At 35.5% G+C, this 23,794-nt stretch overlaps 1 protein-coding gene across 1 annotated transcript in view; it reads right to left on the bottom strand.

The window, feature by feature from the left end:
* ADAMTS19 (ADAM metallopeptidase with thrombospondin type 1 motif 19) overlaps positions 1-23,794 on the bottom strand; it is a 253,226-nt gene that overhangs the window by 41,317 nt on the left and 188,115 nt on the right. Inside the window, exons 17-18 of the mRNA XM_064595853.1 lie at positions 11,521-11,678; positions 7,358-7,511 (exon numbers count right to left, since the gene is read on the bottom strand). Of these exons, the coding sequence (XP_064451923.1) occupies positions 7,358-7,511; positions 11,521-11,678 (312 nt within the window). The remainder of the gene's footprint in view (positions 1-7,357; positions 7,512-11,520; positions 11,679-23,794) is intronic.

Below are 23,794 nucleotides of genomic sequence, written 5' to 3'. Positions count from 1 at the left end.
ACAATAAAAATTTAGCTACACGACAGTAGGTATCTTTAAAAAATTTCTTTTCCCACTTATTGCTGGCAATCTAATGCCTTACAATAGAATCCAAAAAAATAACATGTCAAACATTGAAATTTTATATTGCTCTGTGTTATTTTATTTGCTCTTGCTTAATACAGTCCTGTGAAGTAAAATAGTTCTATTATTTCTCTTTGCCATTGAAGATAAATTTTGCATGAATCTGTTTCCAATGTTCTGTGCTTTGAACTGACTGTCCTTCAATTCATGAATATGCTGAAAGATTACAAAGATCTTTCAGGCTATAAAATGGACAATATGAAGTTAGATGTGATGCGATTCTTAAAATCCTGTCCATCTGCTTAATTTATGAAATGCAAAGGAAAATAATATCCAAAAGTCCAGAAATGTGTTGACACTGAAAGGAATATGTACCCAATTAACATAGAGATAATTGAAAACTGTTCACTAAACACAATGGAACAGATTTGAGAGAGAAGGTCTATTCAAGTGCAAATCATATAAAGGTTGTGTCTAATTAGGACTATTTTATGAAATAACCCATTTGAAATAAAAAATAGGGACATAACTACCACTATCACCAAGCTATTTAACATAGTATTAGAAGTCCTAGCCACAGCAATCAGACAACAAAAAGAAATCAAAGGCACCCAAATTGGCAAAGAAGAAGTCAAATCTCACTGTTTGCAGATGATATGATACTTTATGGGGAAAACCCAAAAGACTCCACCCCAAAACTGCTAGAACTCATACAGGAATTCAGTCAAGTGGCAAGATATAAAATCAATGCACAGAAATCAGTGGCATTCCTATACACCAACAACAAGACAGAAGAAAGAGAAATTAAGGAGTCGATCTCATTTACAATTCCACCCAAAACCATAAGATACCTAGGAATAAATCTTACCAAAGAGGCAAAGGATCTGTACTCAGAAAACTATAAAACACTCATGAAAGAAATTGAGGAAGACACAAAGAAATGGAAAAACGTTCCATGCTCATGGATTGGAAGAACAAATATTGTGAAGATGTCAATGCTACCTAGAGCAATCTACACATTCAATGCAATCCCCATCAAAATACCATCCACTTTTTTCAAAGAAATGGAACAAATAATCCTAAAATTTGTATGGAACCAGAAAAGACTCCGAATAGCCAGAGGAATGTTGAAAAAGAAAAGCAAAGCTGGCGGCATCACAATTCCGGACTTCAAGCTCTATTACAAAGCTGTCATCATCAAGACAGAATGGTACTGGCACAAAAACAGACACATCGATCAATGGAACAGAATAGAGAGCCCAGAAATGGACCCTCAACTCTATGGTCAACTAATCTTCGACAAAGCAGGAAAGAATGTCCAATGGAAAAAAGACAGTCTCTTCAACAAATGGTGTTGGGAAAACTGGACAGCCAAATGCAGAAGAATGAAACTGAACCATTTCCTTACACCACACACAAAAATAGACTCAAAATGGTTGAAAGACCTCAGTGTGAGACAGGAGTCCATCAAAATCCTAAAGGAGAACACAGGCAGCAACCTCTTCAACCTCAGCCGCAGCAACTTCTTCCTAGAAACATCGCCAAAGGCAAGGGAAGCAAGGGCAAAAATGAACTATTGGGACTTCATCAAGATAAAAAGCTTTTGCACAGCAAAGGAAACAGTCAACAAAACCAAAAGACAACCGACAGAATGGGAGAAGATATTTGCAAATGACATATCAGATAAAGGGTTAGTATCTAAAATCTATAAAGAACTTCTCAAACTCAACACCCAGAGAACAAATAATCCAATCAAGAAATGGGCAGAAGACATGAACAGACATTTTTCCAAAGATGATATCCAAATGGCCAACAGACACATGAAGTGCTCAACATCGCTCGGCATCAGGGAAATCCAAATCCAAACCTTAATGAGATACCACCTCACACCAGTCAAAATGGCTAAAATTAACAAGTCAGGAAACGACAGATGTTGGCAAGGATGTAGAGAAAGGGGCACCCTCCTCCACTGTTGGTGGGAATGCAAGCTGGTGCAGCCATTCTGGAAAACAGTATGGAGGTTCCTCAAAAAGTTGAAAATAGAGCTACCATACGACCCAGCAATTGCACTACTGGGTATTTACCCCAAAGACAAAAATGGAGGGATCCGAAGGAGTATGTGTACCCCAATGTTTATAGCAGCAATGTCCACAATAGCCAAACTATGGAAAGAGCCAAGATGTCCATGAACAGATGAATGGATAAAGAAGATGTGGTATATATATATGATGGAATATTATGCAGCCATCAAAAAAAGCCCCCATGAAATCTTGCCATTTGCAACGATGTGAATGGAACTAGAGGGTATTATGCTAAGCAAAATAAGTCAATCAGAGAAAGACATGTATCATATGATTTCACTGATATGAGGAATTCTTAATCTCAGGAAGCAAACTGAGGGTTGCTGGAGTGGTGGGGGGTGGGAGGGATGGGGTGGCTGGGTGGTAGACAGTGGGGAGGGTATGTGCTATGGCGAGCGCTGTGAATTGTGTAAGACTGCTGAATCACAGACCTGTACCTCTGAAACAAACAATACATTATATGTTAAAAAAAATAAAAAAGAAGAAGATAGTAGGAAGGGAAAAATGAAGGGGGGGAAATCGGAGGGGGAGATGAACCATGAGAGACCATGGACTCTGAGAAACAAACTGAGGGTTTCACAGGGGAGGGGGTGGGGGGATGGGTTAGCCTCGTGATGGGTATTAAAGAGGGCACGTACTGAATGGAGCACTGGGTGTTATGTGCAAACAATGAATCATGGAACACTACATCAAAAACTAATGATGTAATGTATGGTGATTAACACAACATAATAAAATTAAATTAAAAAAATAGGGGCATATCTAAATTCTTATTGAACAGATTAAATAAAACATCTCTCTGAATCCAAACAAAACTTATATGATCTCTACGGGACATGCTCTATTTTGTGAAAAGAAATGACATTTAGCCTTCTGAGCTGCTCTTGAAGAAAGTATGAGACCTGAGGAGGAGAGAAGATTTGAATTTAGGAGTCCTGGATTCTAATCTGACCTCTACCCCCACTGGGCATGTGGCCTTGAAAAGTCACTTAATCTCTATGCATTTAAATTTTCTCATGTTAATAATTAAGAAGTTATGCTTAAGAATATCTAAAAGCCATTCTGAATCTGGAACTTAAGGAATTTACAGCAACCTCTATTCCTTAAGTTTTGGCAACTGGCAAAACATATTCTACGTTGTAATTAATGTGATTTTGGGGAAAAAATGTTAACCCCCCAAATTTGTTTGTTCAAAGTGAACATTGATAAACCCTGTCTGTTTACTTCTGACGTAGCTCCAATTAGATAGCAACTACAGAAGCAAGAAAAAAATGAGGAAAACAAAATTTACTGGGCAAACATTTTCCTGTCTGGACTTTCAAATACAAATGGATTTTAATAACTGCCTTTTGGTGCTATAATAAGAACTCAACCTTTTTATCACTCCATTCCTCCACAGCCCACCATTGGATGGGGGCTGGTCTTTCTTGTCTGAGTTATATTAAAGAGAAAAGTCTAACCATATAAATTTTCATTTCAAATGTGTTTGTTTCTATTTGTGTTTTTGTTTTTTATTTGGATAAAGGATGTGAAGCAGAATCCCCTAAGTGAAATGGCCCCTGGCATCACTAAAGAATGGGACTTTGGATGTGTTATGGGAACATTAGCAGGAGGGGACGGGAAGGCAGAGGATCCCACGTCACTTGGCAATAATGGGGGCCCAGGAGAAACATGGCCTTTGAAAATGTCACTGTGGCAAGGATGACTGATAACATTTTTTTTTAAACTTGACATCCTTCTGCTGTAATTACTCTATATCCTCAGGAGCTAAGTGTGTCCTATATAATCTCATTCCCTCAATTTTCTTTTGAACCCACTCCATTTAGTCTTTTGAGCCAAAAACTTCATTAAAATTATTTTTGACAAGGTCATAATTGACCTCTATGTCTCAAATATAATAAAATATAATAAATATATTTAGATATAATAAATATATTTTAAAATACAGTACATATATTTAAATGCAATAAGCACATTTTAAAATATAATAAATATATTTAAATGTAATAGTCAATTTTCAGTCCACATTATTTTTTACTTTATAGCTTTGGATAGAGTTGATCATTCCCTCCTTCTTATAATACTTCCTCACTTGATTAACAGGAAAGCATTCTCTTCTGCCTGCTTCTTCTCCTGTGTTGGTGACCACTCATTTTAATCTGCTTTGCTGGTTCCTTCTCTCTCTAAATTCTAAATGGTAGAGTGTCCCAAGGCTCAATCCTTTAGTAGCTTCTCTCTCTTGTCACTCACTCCTTAAGTGACTTGATTTAGTCTCAGCATTTGAAAATATCATCCATATATTTTCTTTTTTTTTTTTTAAAGATTTTATGTATTTATTCAACAGAGAGAGCGAGAGAGTACAAGCAGGGGGAGCAATAGAGGGAGACAGAGAAGCAGGCTCCCCATGGAGCGGAGAGCCTGACATGGGGCTCGATCCCAGAACCCTGAGATTATGACCTGAGTCGAAGGCAGATGCTTAACCATCTGAGTCACCCAGGCGTCCCATCCATATATTTTCTATCTCTACTCTGATCTTCTCTCCTGAATACCTGACTTATAGATCATACTTGATCACACTTAGATGTCCAATAGGGATCTCAAACTTCTGTTGGAAATCAAACTCTTTCCTAATCCTGTTGTTGCACAGGCTTTCCTAGGTAAGGTAATGGTGACTTCATCCTGCCAGTTGCTTGGCCAAAACCATCACAGTCAATCCCTGACATCTTTCTTTCTCTCACACTCCACATCTAGTCTTTCAACATATTCTATTAGTTCTATTTTCAAAAATACACAGAACCTGACCACTTCCCCCTACGTCCTCTGCTACCATTGTGGTCAAACTACTTTCATCTCTTTCTTGGACTGCTGTAGTAACTTTCTAACTGATCTCTTTACTTCTACTCTTTTCTTTTATTCCATCTACTCTCAACTCAGAAACAGAAATAACTTTTAAAAACATAAAACCAGAACAAGTCACTCCTTTATTCAAATTCTCCAATGGCGTCTCACATCACTCAATAAAGGAAGGCCATCCTAGCATTTTTACTACTCCCTGAGCTCGCCAGCTCTACTCCTGCCTCCGTGCCTTTGCCTGGAACTCATTCCCACCAGATACCCTCATAGGTGGTGTCCATTCACACTCACTGCAGATTTTTATTTATTTTTAATTTTATTTATTTATTTTTTTAAGATTTTATTTATTTATTTATTTGACAGAGCCACAGTGAGAGAGGGAACATAAGCAGGGACAGGGACAGTGGGAGAGGGAGAAGCAGGCTCTCCGCTGAGCAGGGTGCCTGATGCGGGGCTCGATCCCAAGGACCCTGGGATCATGACCTGAGCCAAAGGCAGACGCTTAACGACTGAGCCACTCAGGCACCCCCCACTGCAAATTTTTAAATCAGTGTGATCTCCTAATTGAGACCTTTTGGACCACTGTATTCTGCACCTACCCCTTCTCAACTCCCAACCCATATTTATTTCTCAATCTTGCTTAATTTTTATCCAGAGTATTCACCACAACTTGATACTATGTTACTTACTTATATTGTATATTTTCTGTTTCCTCTTCCCCCAAACACTCTCCCCCACATGTTAGTCTAATGTATACCTTTGCCCACTCTTGCTACAGTACACTTAGGCTATGTGTATCAACAGTTTCTTGCCTAGAGAACAAAACTGATATTCCACTTCTCTTGCACAAGCTAATTTATATTATACACATAATATATATATAATATAGATATATACACATATTGTATATATACATTATCTATATTATATACATGTGTATATATACATTATCTATATAATGTGTATATATTATATATAATGTGTATAATATAAATGAGTGTTTTTATTATATATACATATGTTATATATATGTCATAAACTAGTTTATTTGTTATATATATTATATATACTAGTTTATATATTATTTATATTATATATTGTTATATTATGTATTACATATATATTACATATATATAATGTATATATATTATGTATATATTATATTATGATAATATATGCACAATATATGATATATGTGTATATCTTATATATAATTATATTATATATAGTCATATTATATATTGTTTATATTATATATTATATATACTGTTTTGTTTATATTATTTATATATTATATTGCACAATATATACATAATATACTTATGCTATATATAATATGTATTATATATAATACAATATACATATATATGTTATGTATGTTATAAACTAGTTTGTTTATATTATATATACATATGTTATATATACACATATATATTATATATATAGTATTTTTATAAAATTTAATATAATGCTTCCTTTCAGCCTTAGGAGGAAGCTATTACTAAAGAACTATAGAAAATTTGTTATTAAGTGCAGAACACAAATGGAATCTACACTGCTGACATATGGGATACAAAGGGAAGCTGGGAGCCTCATGCCCTGAGATCTTGCCTTGGCCTCACTGGTTCTGAGAGTCACTGACCATCTGTTTAATCTCTGGTCCTCAAGGGTCTCATTAGTAAGATTAAGTGATTTGCTAATCTTACATTTTATGCTGAAGCAATTTGGTTTTTTTGCCTGCTAACTTCTAATATGAAAAAATAATTTAAAACTGTTGAGTGAAATTTCAGAATACATCTCTATTATAGAACATAGTGACAGACACTTTTGAAGAATCAAAATAAAGGAATAGGGAAAATTAAATGATTTTCTTCAGGTGCTCTGTCTATTCAAACTAAGTATGTGGATGGCACAGAAGCAAGTTCAATGTTACTCTTTCATAGCACCTTTATATTTATTGCAGGTCTGCAATTCTTGTGGGTAGATGTACTCTGGAATTTAGAACTTTGTAAATTTTATAAAAATAAAAAAGTAAACATAGAAAGTAAATAGAAAAGCACATATATATGGCAGAACAACTTGTGTGGTGTCTAGGGCAGTCCCTGTAGGCAAATGCATTAATATTTATGCAAAGCAATGCAAAGACTAACTGTAAATGGCCTTTCTTCAGTTCACGTCAGATTTTGCCACACAAGAGTTCAGGCATTTAGACATTACACGTGTCACAAAAATCTTTCAGTTTCCAATCCTTTATGGAGTTTGGAATTCCAGATAAGGGCTTGCAAATGTGCCTTAATTATCAATGATAAATCAGAAAGCAACTGCTGTTTTGATAAGATAAATACTGGAAAATCCCTCACCTCCTCCACACGTGGCATCACAATCTTCCCAGCCTGTGTGCGTCCACATGAAAAGGGGTTCAGGCGCTTTTGAGCTCTGATTCTCTGGAAGAGGGTCTGATGGGATAGTATATTCATAGTGAAGGCCGTAATTCTGGTCCTGAAATAGCAGCACCTATAAAATATGAAAGTGATCAAGGCAGCAATAGGGTAAAGGAGAGCACAGACAATGTGAAGTATAATACTAAGGATAACTGATACCTTAAAATGCTTATTGCATGGTGTGCACACTCCTTTTATATGTAGAATTGTGACATGATTACTGAAATCTTCAAAGTGACATACTTCTGCAAAGTTCGGAGTTACACACTTACCCCTGAGCTAAAGACATCATGACAAACAGCCCACCTGAATGAGGTCAGAGACATCGGGTCATTTTTTTCAAGTCGATGAATGGACCAGGCAGTTTCCCAAAGTATGATATATGTAGATGATGACTTTAGTAGAGGGGATGGGGTTATCTGTCCTATCTAACATCAAGATATAACCCACAATCTATTATCAAATGTAGCCTTTCCACTCATATAAAACAGGAAGATGGATAATAAGTCCCTGTGTCAGTGGAGGAAGAGGATACAAGACCACGAGAATCACTTCACTCCATAAGGGTAGAGAATGTCTAACTGACCAGAGGACCATAATACCTTTCCATGTTGCTTACTGTTAACTTTCAGTTTTGGCAAGATTATTAATTTTCCATTTGTAGGAAAGATCATTTCGTTTGAAAAGAAATTTATATTCAACTGAACTTTTAAAATAAATATTAACTTAATAATGGTACAGTTATGTACACATATATAAACAGTGCAATAAACCATGAGAAATATCTGAGAATGACTGAACTCCGGGCCACACACTGGACTAACCCATAGCAGGGACCATGTCTGTTTTGCTCTCCCCTGGTACTCACTGCCAAGCTTAGGAGTGCATCATCATGGGCAATCTGATTTATTTTATTTTTAAATTTTTATTTGTTTATTTGAGAGAGCAAGCGAGCACGAGAAGGGGGAGGGGTAGAGGGAGAAGCAGACTCCCTGCTGAGCAGGGAGCCTGATGAGGAACTGGATCCTGGGACTCCAGGATCATGGCCTGAGCTGAAGGCAGTCTCTTAACCGACTGAGCCACCCAGGCTCCCGGCAATCAGATCTATTTTAAATGAAGGAAAAAAATGCCTGAAGTATGCTCATTTTAAATGAAAGAATGAATGAGAATATATGTTCCTTTATAAATACATTTGCACGAAATATGTCAAACAACCCCATGGATTATATCACTTCTATGAATCTGAGGATTTACGAAAGCAATCTATATAATACAATATCATGCATAAAAATGTATCTAAAATTTAAATTATGTTAAATTGTTCAAGAACTTTGTTTGATATTAAACCTCTATCAAGGTAGTTGTAATGACAGGTAATTCAGAGTTAATGCTCAGTGTGAAAAACTGGACACGGGCACAGGGTTAATTTTCTTTGCTTCTTCATCTTAATACTCTGCTCAATATATCAACAGAAATGCTAAGGTATATTTTAATACGTGGATTTGGGAACTAACATAATGGAATTGTAAATCAGCTCTATCAACAATAAATATAATAGTTTTCAAATTCACATATACATAACATACCGGGGTACTCATTCTAAGTACATCACAGTGCTTACTTTGGCCTTAAATATCTCATTTGATGTCGCCAGTTATAAGGGACCTCCAGCTAAATACGTTAAAAAAGAGAGAGACAGAGATTGACTTATCTTGTTTATGGACATAACCAGACTATTACATAGTTTTTAAATTGATAAAAAGGATATAAATTATAGCTCTTTGGCAACTTCTTTAACTTAATAAAAACATGTCTATTTTTCCTTAAAAAACTACCTTTTCATTGATAGAACTTTAGATTGTCCTTGAATCTCTAATGCCACTTAAAATAAAGACATTGGCTACAAAATCATTAGCTCTTTCTTAAACCATTCGGATTTGGCAGTAGAGTTTTGCAAGAAGGAAAGTGTGACCGTGTTACAGTGGAGGGGGCACACAGGGAAGCATGGCAGCAAAAGGTCTTGCCTTTCAAAATCCAGTACCGGCTTTCAATCTGTAATAGTCATTAAGGAAAAATACCTTAGAAGTGCAGTTTCCCTTGGATTACTGAATAAATCCAGGTCACATAGATGCCTTCTTTTAGACATAGTTCACTGATTTTAATTATGCTTCATGCTTCCAGGAAAAACCTTGGTAATTACCAGTCAGATTAAGGATTCTGCAGCAAGGAGACTCCCCCGCCCAACACTGAGGTCTCATATACTGTTTAAAGATTTTGAATTAGAGGCTCAATAAAGAGCTCCGGTCTTGTTCCATAAAAAAAATGTAGGTTACATTCATCTAAGGCAGGTCACCTGATGGCTTTCTCTGCAAACCCATCCTTAAAAAATATGTTTGTTGTTGATAATGTTGTTATTATAAGTGACCCAATCATGGAAAGAGCCAGATATTGGTCATACAATGTTTGTTTAGTCATTTTTTTTTCTCTCTCCAGATGGCCCAAGGCACAGAGTAGAGCTTCTAATTCAAATTAAATAATAGGATCCAAAGGATCTGGAAGGAGATGAAGAACACAGTTATTGAAAGTATGTGCATACTTGGGATCCCACGTTGTCTGGTGTAAAGAGCTTAGAGCTGAGCCTTCCGTCAGAGAGGCAGCATCAAAGATTGATTAATACCTGGTTTATTCACAGCTAAATAACTTACTTGGAGACACTGTGCACATTACTTAACTTTTTCATATTTAGTTTTTTTTTTTTATCTGTACATTGGCGTAGTAATGATACATATCACACAGGGTTTCTGTGAGGACTGAATGCTGTAATGAGCAAAGTACTTTTGAACAGTATCTGACTCAGTGCACAGTGAATGGGATGTATTATCATTATTATGATGATTTGGAGCAGAAGGTTCCCATGCATCTATCTCACTTTGCTCCCTTCATTCCTGTTGGTCAGGCCCACGATTGCAGTTCTATAAAAAACTGTGACCTGAAATGTGGTCCCTGGACCAGCAGTAGTGACATCAGCTGGGAGCTGGTTAGAAATGCAGATCTCAGGTCCCTCCCAGACCAAATGCATCAGAATGTACATTTTAACAAGAACCCCAGGTGATCTGTAGGCACATTAAAGCAGGAAAAGCAAACGGGCTGATAAGTGATTTGAACTCTGGCTACTAGACCAGCGACACAGATGTCTCCAATTGAAGACAAATTCAGCTTGAATCGTGCGGCGATATTAAATAATGTGGCACACCACACTCCAAATAAACAGTCAGATGATCGTGTTTTAGAGTTGTTTTTATGTGTGGACTTAAGGAGGTGTTGAAGTGTCTGAATTCCAGACTCTGCCACTAGGATGGAGAACATGCCAGCTATGCAGTCAGTCTTCAGGCTCCTGAGACATTACCACTGACTGCAAAGTTCAAGGTCAAAAAGAGCATGTGAACCAGCCACCAGCTTGGATGCAGAGCCTCACTGTTCGGCTTCCTTCACTCCATCCTCTGTCCTGCCTCAGACGCAGTCATCTACTACATAGTAAAGAAAGGTATCATCCCAAAGATTCAAACTTTCATAATTCTTAACAGGAATCAATTCATCCAGTAAAAAAACAGAAGAGGGTAATTGGAAGCATTGTTAGATACGTTTACCAAAGCTTTTCCCACGCAAGTTATCATTTTATCAAAGGCATTTTATGCAGATTCAGAAAATGCCCATTCCATGGATGCTACGAGTTGCCATATTATAACACTATCTTTACAGACACCCACTCCTGTTAGTAATTCACTAAGCCGCTGCTGGTAAAACTGCTCTTTTAGAAAAAACAGGCTCCTTATTGCCTGACAATTCACTTCTACTTTGAGTCTGTGAATTCCCTAAAACGTCTTGCTCTTCTCACAATAATTTTTGGTTTTGACAACATGATTTAAAACACATTAAAATGAAAACCTAAACCCCCCCCTTAAATAATTTTGAATGTCTACCTGACAATTCAAACTTGGAAAAAAGATTAGAGAAGGTACAGTGGGAATGGCCTTTGATATAGGAAGTTGATTATGCAATGTTATCAGTTGGTCCCCTCATACCAGGAGGTGTAAAGGTGATGTAGTAGGACCTTTAGCGGAGATCTTCTCCCAGAGGCCTCGTCTTACATAATGGACAGTAGTGCCTGCTAAGTTGAAAGCTCCCGAGTGTTCGATCTTCCAGTCACTATTAATAGACTGTTTTCCAGTGTCTCGTAGAGCTATAAAGAGGTTCAAAAATATTACAATTGAACAAGTCAGCATCATTAATCAATATCCACTTCACATGATTTTGTTAAAAGCAGTTCATTCATTTCTAAACTAATGGGTTAAAACTCCCCGGTGTAAGACACAAGGCATCTCCTCTTTAGGGAAGTACATAGTCAGAGCACATGCCATAAGCTCGCCTTCCCTCCTCACGCTGACTACAGCTACGCAGCCACATTTATCTTTGCCTCTTCCAACCTCCTCTGGACATTTGACATCTGTAACCCGTATTTTGGCCCATAATTATTTATTCTTTAACAGATTGTTATCTTAAGACTATGTGTGTCCAGGGACACCTGGCTGGCTCAGTCAGTAGAGCATGTGACTCCTGATCTCGGGGTTGTGAGTTTGAGCTCCACTTTGGGTGTGGAGATTACCTAGAACTAAAAACTTAAAAAAAAAAAAAAAAAAGACTCTCTGTATCTGTGTTGTCTATGCAGTAATCCCGTGAAGAATGTGAGGGCTGACACTACATCTTTTACATGCCCTGTGTGTCCCATGCCACCCAAAAAAGTGATTAAGGAAAGGTCATTAAAAAGCGTGTTAACAAACAGATCAGGATGACAAGGTTATATTCATTACAAAACAATTCAAACATATGTGTTGGTTTTATAAACAGAACTCAGGACTCTTGAACATCACGTTTGTGATTTGCTGTGTACAAGAATGGAAGATGAATGCTAATTCTTACCTATAAACAGCCATCATTTATACAGGATTTTACAGAATAACTTTGTTTACCTATATTAATTTTTTCTTTCTTTTTTCTTTGATCTGATCTCTGCTACTATTTAAATAAGATTCATGACAAGGAACTGAAATGTCATAGTTACCATTTTAAACTAAGGATTCCTTCTTATTTTGTTTCAAATGATTTATTTGTTTAAACTTCCAGGCTCTTGTATATAATTGAATTCTCATCCTAAGAGACATCTACATGAAGATTAATTGAAGGTTTTTATGTCATAATTCTATGAAAATGTTTTGAAAACTTAAGCCAATAAATCTTCCTAAATATCATTCAAACTAATCTCCATTTATTGAATATTTGGTTTCCCAGTTTTTATATTATAAATAATATAAATAAGTATACAGATAAATACACTGTATGCTAAATATATGTGTATCTGATTATTTCCCTTGGAGAGAATCCCAGATTTGGAATTACAGAGCCAAATAATGGAACATTTAAAGATTGAAAAACAATTTCAAGTTGATTTTCACAAAGGTTGCACCAATGTAGGCTTCCATAACAGTCACTGAGAGTACCATTTTTGAATACCTTCTCTGAAGCAACTTTTTCATGTAAAATATTTCATCATGACTGAATAATTACTTATTAACCAATAAAGTACAAAGTAGGATATACTCAAAGTTGTGGGACCTCCTAAAATTAACAATTATAAATATGTTCTCCAGCTTTATGGAATTTATAATCTAACTGGAATTCGCTGGAACTCGTGTAGGAAGAATGAAGAAAAACTTGTCTGAAGGACATCATTTCCCGAGGCTATAAGCCAGGGGAAAAAAGAAGCAGAGAGAGAACATTCAGGACTGAGGGAGCTACAAATGGGAAGGTCTTAAAGGTCCCACAGAGGGATTTTTCTGGGGCTGATATTCCCATTGTTGTAAGTGACATATCAATAAAATTACTGAAATTTTACCTTATCAATCTTAATTTCTCCCAAATAAGATCTTTGCCATATACTGCATATAAAGTATGTTTTAGATAAGATATTAAGCATACATATTTTCAGATTTATGAAAAATATATAAGTATTCATTTTTAACTTGAATTTTAAACTTGAAGAGGTAATATGTTGACAGAAAACTTAACACTTTGCAAATAGCTATTACCATCTATAAATGGATATACTTCAGAAAATGCTAAACTGATTAAAAAAGTGATTTTGCCTAAAGTCAATCAGAGAAAGACATGTATCATATGACCTCACTGATATGAGGAATTCTTAATCTCAGGAAACAAACTGAGGGTTGCTGGAGTGATGGCGGGTGGGAGGGATGGGGTGGCTGGGTGATAGACACTTGGAGGGTATGTGCTATGGTGAGCACTGTGAATTGTGTAAAACTGATGAATCACAGACCTGTACCTCTGAAACAAATAATGCAATATATGTTAAAAGAAAAAAAAAAAAAAGAAGATAGCAGGAGGGGAAGAATGAAGGGGGGGAAATCGGAGGGGGAGATGAACCATGAGAGACAATGGACTCTGAAAAACAAGCTGAGGGTTCTAGAGGGGTGGGGGTGGGGGGATGGGTTAGCCTGGTGATGGGTATTAAAGAGGGCACGTACTGAATGGAGCACTGGGTGTTATACGCAAACAATGAATCATGGAACACTACATCAAAAACTAATGATGTAATGTATGGTGATTAACATAACATAATAAAAAAAAAGTGATTTTGCCTAAAAGGTAAAATACTTCCTTGAATTTCTCAAAATCTATTAAATATTTTAAGAAACCTTTTTGGCCTAGATTTGTAACTGTGACCACTATAATTCCATATTTTTTCTGTATTTCAACATACACTCAGGACATAATTATAAAGAAATAATTCCTGAAAATCTCTAATAAAAATGCCTTAAAAAACCCTCTGGGGCTATAGTATAATGTTTAGACTCAATTGATATTTCTGGAATTCAGCATTTCCCCCAAAATGGCACACACACACGTACCTGAAAACTCACATAATTTATAAGCTTAATAGCATATGAAGAATCAGTATGCTGAATAAGCAATTTTTCTTGTTCTATGTTTTTGTTTTTAATTCATTAACTCAAAAAATGTGTTTTTAGAAAACCTGTTTCTGGCCATACCTTAGTAAGTGGAATTGTACTATCTCTCGTACTTTTGGCAATGAGAAAACTGAACAGTGTATGAAACGACTGTTTTCAGACACTGGACAACAGCAAGAGAGAACTGAGGTCCCTAAGAGAAGGAGAACAAATGTGATCTCTAAAACTGCTTGACTTTCTGTCTGAAGATATTTCTCAGAACAAACCATAGGGAGGGGGGAACTCAAGCAGAGCATAGATAAGGGGGGCTTCAGTGAGAAGACAATGCAGAGAATGGAGTTCAAATCGCCTGAGGCATCTGGAATCTATTTTATGGAGTATTGGAGTTGCACAGACAAGCTTTAAAAATCTGCAAAGGTGTTCCTTTGAGCCTGTGTCTACATACCAAGCTGCAAATAAGTGTGGTGAGATTTCTCAAGGCTGGGAAAAGAGCAACTACATCGAACCTAGAAATGATAAAATTCCTGGAGCTCATGTAGGGTTGGCAGACATATGAGTTCTATTCAATTAGAGTGGATAGATCCTACTGAATATACAACAGAGTCTTGAGTGGAACACCTTAAAAAATTTTGCACATTAGAAATAAGGTTGGCCTAGTCTTAGAATAAAGGCTACTCTGGATCCACCCTAACAAAGCCTTCACAAAACCTTCAAGAACTTAAGCTGATCTGCAATTCAATTAAGTGGACAGCAAAATGAAGCTCAACAATCAATAAAAAGAATAGCCACTTGGCACTCTCACATTAACAGTGTCCAGCATCCAACCAACAAATTACTAGATATGTGAAAAAGTTCAGAAAACGTGACCCATAATCAGGGAAAAAAATCTCTCAATAAAATTAGACCCAGAAATAATAGAGATGATGAAACCAGCAGACCAAGACTTTACAAAAGCTTATATATATATGTTCAGTATGCACAAGAATTTAAAGAAAAACCTATAATATTAAAGAGAAAAGTGGAAACTATAATAACCAAATCAAATTCCTCAGAAGAGAAATATAAAATATCTGAAACAATAAATTCACTAAATGGGCTTAAGGGCAGATTAGACATGGCACAATAACCCAGTGAACTTGATGAGAAGCTGACAGGTTAGAACTAAGTGGAATGCAGAGAGAAAAATAAAGGCTGAAGAAATAAACAAGAGTGGGGTGCCTTGGTTGCTTAGTCGCTTAAGCGTCTGCCTTCAGCTCAGGTCATGATTCCAAGGTCCTGGGATTGAGCCCTCATCAGGCTCCCTGCTCAGTGGGGAGCCTGCTTCTCCCTCCCCCTGCTTGTACTTTCTCTCACTCTCTCTCTGTCAAATAAATAAATAAAACCTTTTAAAAAAATGAACAGAGCATCAGTGACCCATGGGAAAAACCTGGTAGACTCATACAGGTGTAACTGGAATCCCAGAGAACAGGAGGTAGGCAAAAAAATTATTTGAATACATAATGCTCCAAATTTTTCCAAAGTTGAAAACCATAAACTTACTGTACTAATCAATACAATGGAACCCAAGCAAGAAAAGCACAAGGAAAGCTCACCAAGGTACATCATAATCAAACTGCTAGAATCCAAGGATAGGGAGAATAATATTAAATCCTAAAAACGTACTTTATATATAAAGGGAAAAAAGATCACAAATTTTCTGGATATACCATCAGAACTAATAGAGGCCAGAAGACAATGAACCATTACCTTTAAAGTGAAGGAAACAAAACAAAATAAAGCAAAACCAAACAAAATATAGAATTCTATATCTAGTGAAAATATCCTTCAGATAAGGAGGAAAAATAAATACACTGTCAGTAAACACAATCTGGGAATTTTGCTGCCAGCAGATTTGCTCTGCAAGAAATGTTAAAGGATGTTGTTCAGGCTGAAAGAACATGGTTCCAGGTGGAAACGGTGGTCTATGTGAAGGCATGAAGAATGTTGGTACAAATACATAAGTATTTCTTTTTCATTCATAAGTTCTTTATAGGATGATTGACTTTAAAGCAAAAATGATTAAAATCTATTTTGGTGACTGAGGCATATATGAAAATAAAGTGACTATATGAAATGTAGAAATAAAACGCATAATAGCACAAAGGAAGGGAAACAGGCAAAGGGAAATACACTTTTAAGGAACTTACATTACATGCAAAGTGGTATCATATAATTTGAAAGGAGACTGTAATAAGTTAAAAATGTATACTGTAAATCCTAAAGCGACCATTAAAGATATAAAACAAGAGCTATATACAGCAAATAAGCAAACAAGAGATTAAGTGGAATGCTAAAAACAAAAACAAAAACAAAAACCCTCAGTCCAACAGAAGACGCAGACATAGGGAAAAAGGAATAAAAAGGATTGGAAAACAGAAAATAATTCAATGTATCCATAATTATATTATGTTCAAATGCATTAAGGGTATTGGTTAAAAGAGAGAGACTGTCAGGCCAGAGGGGGAAAAAAGGCCCTACTATATTCAATTTAGAAGAATGCACTTTAAAAATAAAACATAGGTAGATTAAACCTAAAAGGATGGGAAAAATTAAGCATAAGACACTAATCATAAAAAGGATGTATTGGCTATATCAGTATCAGATAGCATGGACTTCAGGGCAAGGAATACTTGGAGAGATAAAAAGAGAATTTTTAAAAATGCCATTTAAATTTAAATTACTTTAAATGTAAAATTCTAAATGACATTTAAAACTTACTAAGTAAACCATACAATCCTAAATGTGTAAGAGAGCATTAAAATGCATGAAGCAAAGCTGACATAATTGAAAGGAGACATGGACAAATCCACAATTTCAGTTGGAGTGTAGTTCTCTTTCCCTAATTTATAAAACAAGAAGGAAATCAATAGGAATACAGAAAATGTAAACCAAATGGAGCTAAGCAATATTTAGAGAAGAGTCAGCAACTACAGAATATAGCTTTTTAAAGTATATTATTAATATTAACCAACATGAGCCATGGGCCATGAAACAAGTCTCAACTGAAATCACACTCAGTGAATCCTCTAACCACATAGATTGAAACTAGAAATCAATAACAAAGTATCTATTTTAAAAATCTACAAGTATTTGGAAATTAAACAACACATTTATAAATAACCCATGGGTCAAAGTAGAAAATTACAATGGTAATCTGAAAATATTTTTAACTAAAATTACAATACCCATGAATTGTGATACACAGCTAAAGCAGTTTTTAGAAGGATAAATTGTCATATTAGCAAAGACGAAAGGACTAAAATCAATTATCTGAGTTTCCACCTGAAAATGGTATAAAAATGAGCAATTCACACCTAAAGTAAGTAGGAAGAAAAATAAAGAGCAGAAGTCAAATTAAATAGAAAGTAGAATAACAACAAAGGCGATCAATGACATCAAAAGTTGGTTATTTCAAAAGATTGAAAACTGATAAAAGTCTAGTTTGAGTAAGTAAAAAAAGAAAGATACAAATTAACAATGTGGGAAATGAGTGAAGGAATATTGCTATAATGTTATAGACATTGTAGTATAATAGGAAAAATGTGATAAACCACTTTAAGACAATAAATTTGATAAGGTAAGGGAAACGGCTTAATTCTTTGGAGACACCAATTACCAAATCTGACCAAAGAAGAAATCACCTGGACAGTCATATACATACACACATATGAGTGTATACACACTCATTCACAGACACACACTAAAGAAATTAAGTTGGGATTTAAAAACCTTCCAACAAAGAAAATACCAACATTCAAACACTGAAGAAAATTTACTGCCAGTTTTAACAAAATATATTATAAAATAGAAGAGGAGGGGCTCAGAGTTCTTTAAATGTACTAAAAATAACTTTTAAGATGGATAATAAATATAAATACCTTTATTTTATTGTTTCCTTGATAAGTAATACATTAATTAAGAATATTTATTGGTATCTATTATTCAGGAAAATTATATTTTTATATATTTTAGAGACAAGTTTTTTTAAAAAGATAAGTTTTTTTGCAAATATTTTTCTGACACTATGACTTGCCTTTTTATTTTCTTAGTGATGCCCTTTAATGAGCAATAGTTTCACTTTTGATGAAATCAAACACATTCATTTTTGGGTGAAGGGGTTGGTATTTTTGCACATCTGTTGTAAAGAAATCTTTGTCAGCCACAATGTCTTGAAGGTCTTCTCTTATTTTTTTTTTAAAGATTTTATTTGTTTAGAGAGAGTGAGAGAGAGTGCATGAGCGAGAGCATGTGAGTGGTGGGGGGGGGGGGGCAGACAGAGTGAGAGGGAGAGAGAATCTCAAACAGACTCCTGACCGAGCCTGGAGCCCCATGTGGGAGCTGGATCCCAAAATCCGAGATCATGACCTGAGCCGAAACCAAGAGTTCCACATGCTCAACCAACTGGGCCACCCAGGTGCCCCTCTCTTATGTTTTTTGCTAGAAGTTTTAGCTTTTTTGTGTAGATCTCCATTCCATTTTGAGTTAATTTTCGTGTATGATATGAGGTAGGAGTTAAAGTTCAGTTTTTGCCCCTCACATAAGTACCCAATTATTCCAGCATTACTTGTTTAAATAATTTTATCTTAATCTGTGTTACCCAAACACGTTGGTTGGAAGTCAGTTCACGCCCATATTTAATGTATAATTTCACTATGACGGTAATTTGTTAATTTGTTAAATTTTCTTTGTCAATTTTTGCTGAAAAGCTTTCAAGCTAAATTCCTGGGTTCATACAATTTTAAAATTATAATGTCTTTATGATGAATTAAATTATTTTTTAATTATTCTGTGACTTCTTTTTATCTCAAACAATGCATTTTCCTTTAAAGTGAGTTCTGACTTGGGTGCCTGGGTGACTCAGTCGGTTAAGCATCTGCCTTCAGCTCAGGTCATAATCTCAGGGTCCTAGGATCGAGTCCTGCATGAGGCTTCTTGCTCAGTAAGGAGTCTGCTTCTCCTTCTGCCCCTCCACCAGCTCACGCAGGTGTGCATTTTCTCTCTCAAAAATGAATAAAGAAAATCTTTAAAAAAAAGTGAGTTCTGACTTATATTACTATGGCTCTATCAGAATTCTTTTGGTTTGTATTTTTTCTAGTATAGTTTTGCATTCTTTGATTTTCAGTTTTTGTGACTCTTACATGAATATCATATACCTGAATGATTTTTAAAATCCAGTCTGATAGTTTTTGTCTTTTAACTAGAGATTTTAGTTTTTAAATGCTTAAGATTGCTGGTATGTTTTGTTTTATTTATACCATCTTATTTTATGCTCTCTTTTTTTCCTTTTTGCTGTATATTTCTGTTGATTTCTCCTAGTCTTGTAGTTTATTGATTGAGTTTTTAAAATTTAATTTTAAAAACTGTATTTGGTTATTTAAATATGGTTTTAGTCAATTTTGTTTATTCTTATTTTTAAATCCCTTTTTCATATTTTAAAACAATTATACTATTTTTTTATTTTCTGTATATGATCCAAATACATATCTGATTCTGCTCTCCCTTATTTTTGCTGTGTCTTTTCCCTGTTGTGTTTCCTGAACTTTTTTTTTACTACAAAATTATATTTGTTGAACCTTATAAAATTCCTTTGAGGCCTGGTTTGAAGGTGCATCACTTCAAAAAGGATTTGCATTTGCATAAGCCAGCCACCTTGGTAACTTTATTAAAATAAATGTCTTGGAATTTTGGACTTCCTAGTTGGGTAAATTAGTGCTACGAATCCATTGAGCATTTGCTTTGGGTTTGGAGTCTTCAGGGAAGTTCATTTTCTACTTCCACCCAGTACCAAAGTTAATACAGACACATTTCCTTTCATTCTCCTTTTATGGTGCAAATGCATTTCTATGTCTCCTTCATACTGAGCTTGTAGACCTTTGGGGTCCTGCTTTATGTCAGTGTCTCCTGTTCCAGCCTCCACTTTATAAAGCTTCCGGCTTTGTTTTCTGTCCACGGTCTGCCTTGGTGTTCAAAATCTAAACTAGTCACCAGGTTTAAGCACAAGTGAGGTTTCAGTCAGCCTAATACTCTGGTTTCCTGTTCTCACTTTGTTTCTGGCCTGTGAGGGTTCCTTAATTTCTTCTCAGTTTAGAGGTAACTTTAAAATGTGTTTTTTTCTCTTCCTTTTATAATTTGCTCAACACTTTAAATTGTTCTTAGCAAAAAGTTTTTCCATAGTGGTTTGCATGCAAAACTGCAGGCAAGGTAAGTGGACCCATATGACCTTTATTTCTTTAGACTTTTACAAGTCCTAAGCCATAACGATTTTGTAAAGATGTATAGTCCATCTGAACTCCTGTACATTTTAGACTTTCTCATTAATTTTTAACAAAACAATTAAGCCATGATATTCAGAAACACAGATTATAATTACGTATGGGAATACAACTCAGAGAGTAATGAAAAAGAATAATCATATTGGGAGGAAGTAACTGTCTCCTTTGAGGTAATATATAGTTTTATGTATAGTTTGCCAGGAAATAATCCATTTTCCTAATGCTATTTCAAAAAAAAGATTTTCAATAACTTCCTTCCAATGCCCGAAAAGGCCTTTAGGAAATGTGTTTTATGATATGTATTCTCTATAATAGGTTTGAAATCTATGATTTGAGGCTTAAAATCTAGGATTTTAATACTGTATCATTTTTTTTTTTTACCAAATTTGACCCCCATCCATGTGTGCTATCTCAGTAAATGCCATTATTATTTGCCTAATTGTTTAATCCAGAAACCTAAAAGTCATCCTTGAATCTTCATCTTCTATCAACACATCCATTTGCAAAAGTTTCATGAGCTCAACTTCTTCAATTTCTAGAAGCCACTGGGTTCTTCCCATTCCCATTCTTCGATAGGATTATGCAAGTGGTCACTTTGTCTTCATTCTTGCACCCTTCCTCTAAATTCATCAGGATAATTGTGATTTCCTCAGTTAAGCAGAAAACTTAGTGGGTTCTTGAATAAACATGGTAACATATTATATTTTCAACCCTAATCTCTAGAGTAGTATTCAGGATGTTCAGGAGCACTCATGCTGTTTCCTTATGAAGTAAAAGACCCTAATAACTTATGCTTAATTCTAAGTACAAAGAAAACTGACAATAATGAGGCCAGATAGTAACACAGACATGTGATTCCATTTTAAATTAAATGTTCTTTTCATAAGAAAAAGTAGTTGGAGATTTATGTTTAGAGATATGCATCAAGAAAAGAAGATGGGATCTGGCTGACCCAGAGGCAGTGATGAGAGAAGAAAACTGTCTTTTCATGATCTGTATTCCCCTGAGTTAGCTCTATACACTTGATCTCATTAATTAAGAAAGGGGGGGAAAGAAGGGAGTTTGGGGGGAAGTTCAAGGCCAATGTGTTCATATATGACATGTACCTTAAAATAACAAATGTAATGTGAGAGGCAATGAATAAAAAAGTAAAAAGAGATACTAGGAACAAGATACTATGGCCACACTGCTTGGTCTGAAATCCAGGATAACAGTTTTTTAGGTTTATGATCTTGGGAAAGAAACTTAAAACTCTCTTGTCCTTTAGTCTCTGATTTTAAAAAAAATTAGTGGTGCCTACTTCATAGAGATGTGAGGATTTACTTAACAGATATATTTAATGAAGTGGCCCATACTAATTACCATACAAGTATGAACCATCTTTTCTTAATTAAAATTCACTCATAAAAAGCCTTTATTACTTTCTGTGTGCCAGAGTCTGCTTGAGTTATTGCAAGTGAAGCTCCATGCAACATGATCCCTGCCTTCAGAATTAACCATGGAGATACACAATATAAAAGGACACATGTGAACAAATAAGAAAACTCAGATGGTGATGGTGGTAAATGCTCTAAAGGAGATAAAGCTGGACAGGGCAGCAGGGACTGACTTGGTGATGGGTCACAGTGGTTATGGAGAGAACTACTTGATAGAAATTAGTAACTGTGGTGGGATAAATAATGGCCCCCGAGAAGACAGCCATGTCCTAAGAGATAGATAACATTACAAAGTACCTTCTCTGACTATCAAGGGATGAAGTTAGATTAGAGATCAATCACAGGGAAACCTGGAAAAATCACAAATGTGGAAATGAAATAACACACTCAAAAAGCCAACGGATTAAAGAAGAAATTACAAGGAAGTTAGAAATTATCTTGAGACAAATGGATATGAAAACCCAACACAGCAAAATGTAGAGGACACAGCAAAAGCGGGATGATGGGGGAAATTTAGAGCAACAAACACGTGAAAAGAGAAGAAAGATCTTGGGAAGCCTGGGTGGCTCATTAAGTGTCTGACTCTTCTTTATGGCTCGGGTCATGATCTCAGGGTCATTAGATGGAGCCCTGAGTCAGGCTCCATGCAGAGCATGGAGCTTGCTTAAGATTCTCTCTCTCTCCCTCTCCCTCTGCCCCTACCTCCTCCCCACATGTGTGCACCCAATCTCTCTCTCAAAAAAAAAAAAAAAAAAAGAACAAACATCTCAAATTAACAACCTAACTTTACAACTTAAGGAACTAGAAAAAGAATAAACTAAACCCAAAGCTACCAGAAGGAAGAAAATAATAAAGATTAGAGCAGAGATAAATGAAATAGAGAATAGAAAAATAATAGAGAAAATCAATAAAACCAGAAGTTGGTTTTTTGAAAAGCTCACCAAAAACAATGTAACTTTAGCTGTATTGACTAAGAAAGCAAAAAAAAAAAAAAAAAAAAAAGAGACAACTAAAAAGTCAGAAATGAAAGTGGGGACATTACAGCCGATGCTGCAGAAATAAAAAGGATTATAAGAAAGTTAGTATAAATAATCCTCATACCAGTCAGGATGGCTAGGATCAAACAGACAAGAAATAACAAGCTTTGGCGAGGATGCAGAGAAAAAGGAACCCTCATGCACTGTTGGTGGGAGAGTAAACTGGTGCAGCCACTCTGGAAAACAGTATGGAGGCTCCTCAGAAAATTAAAGATAGAAATTCCATATGATCCAGTAATTCTACCTTTGGATATTTATCCAAAGAAAATGAAAACACTAATTCTAAAAGATATCTGCACCTCTATGTTTATTGCAACATTATCTACAATAGCCAAGATATGGAAGTAACCTAAGTGTCCATCAATAGATAAATGGATAAATAAGAGACGGTGTGTGTGTGTGTATGTGTATGTTATGTATATATGTATATATATATAACAGAATATTACTCACCCATAAAAAACGAGCTCTTGTCATTTTTGACAACACAGAAGGACCTAGAGGGTATTACGCTCAGTGAAATAAGTCA

This window comes from Mirounga angustirostris, unplaced genomic scaffold (assembly GCF_029215605.1).
Source record: "Mirounga angustirostris isolate CCGP_5_RB_7025 unplaced genomic scaffold, mMirAng1.0.hap1 SCAF_7, whole genome shotgun sequence".
NCBI lineage: Eukaryota > Metazoa > Chordata > Mammalia > Carnivora > Phocidae > Mirounga > Mirounga angustirostris.
Note: the sequence above shows the minus strand (reverse complement) of the source record. Positions and strands in the feature narration are given on the sequence as shown.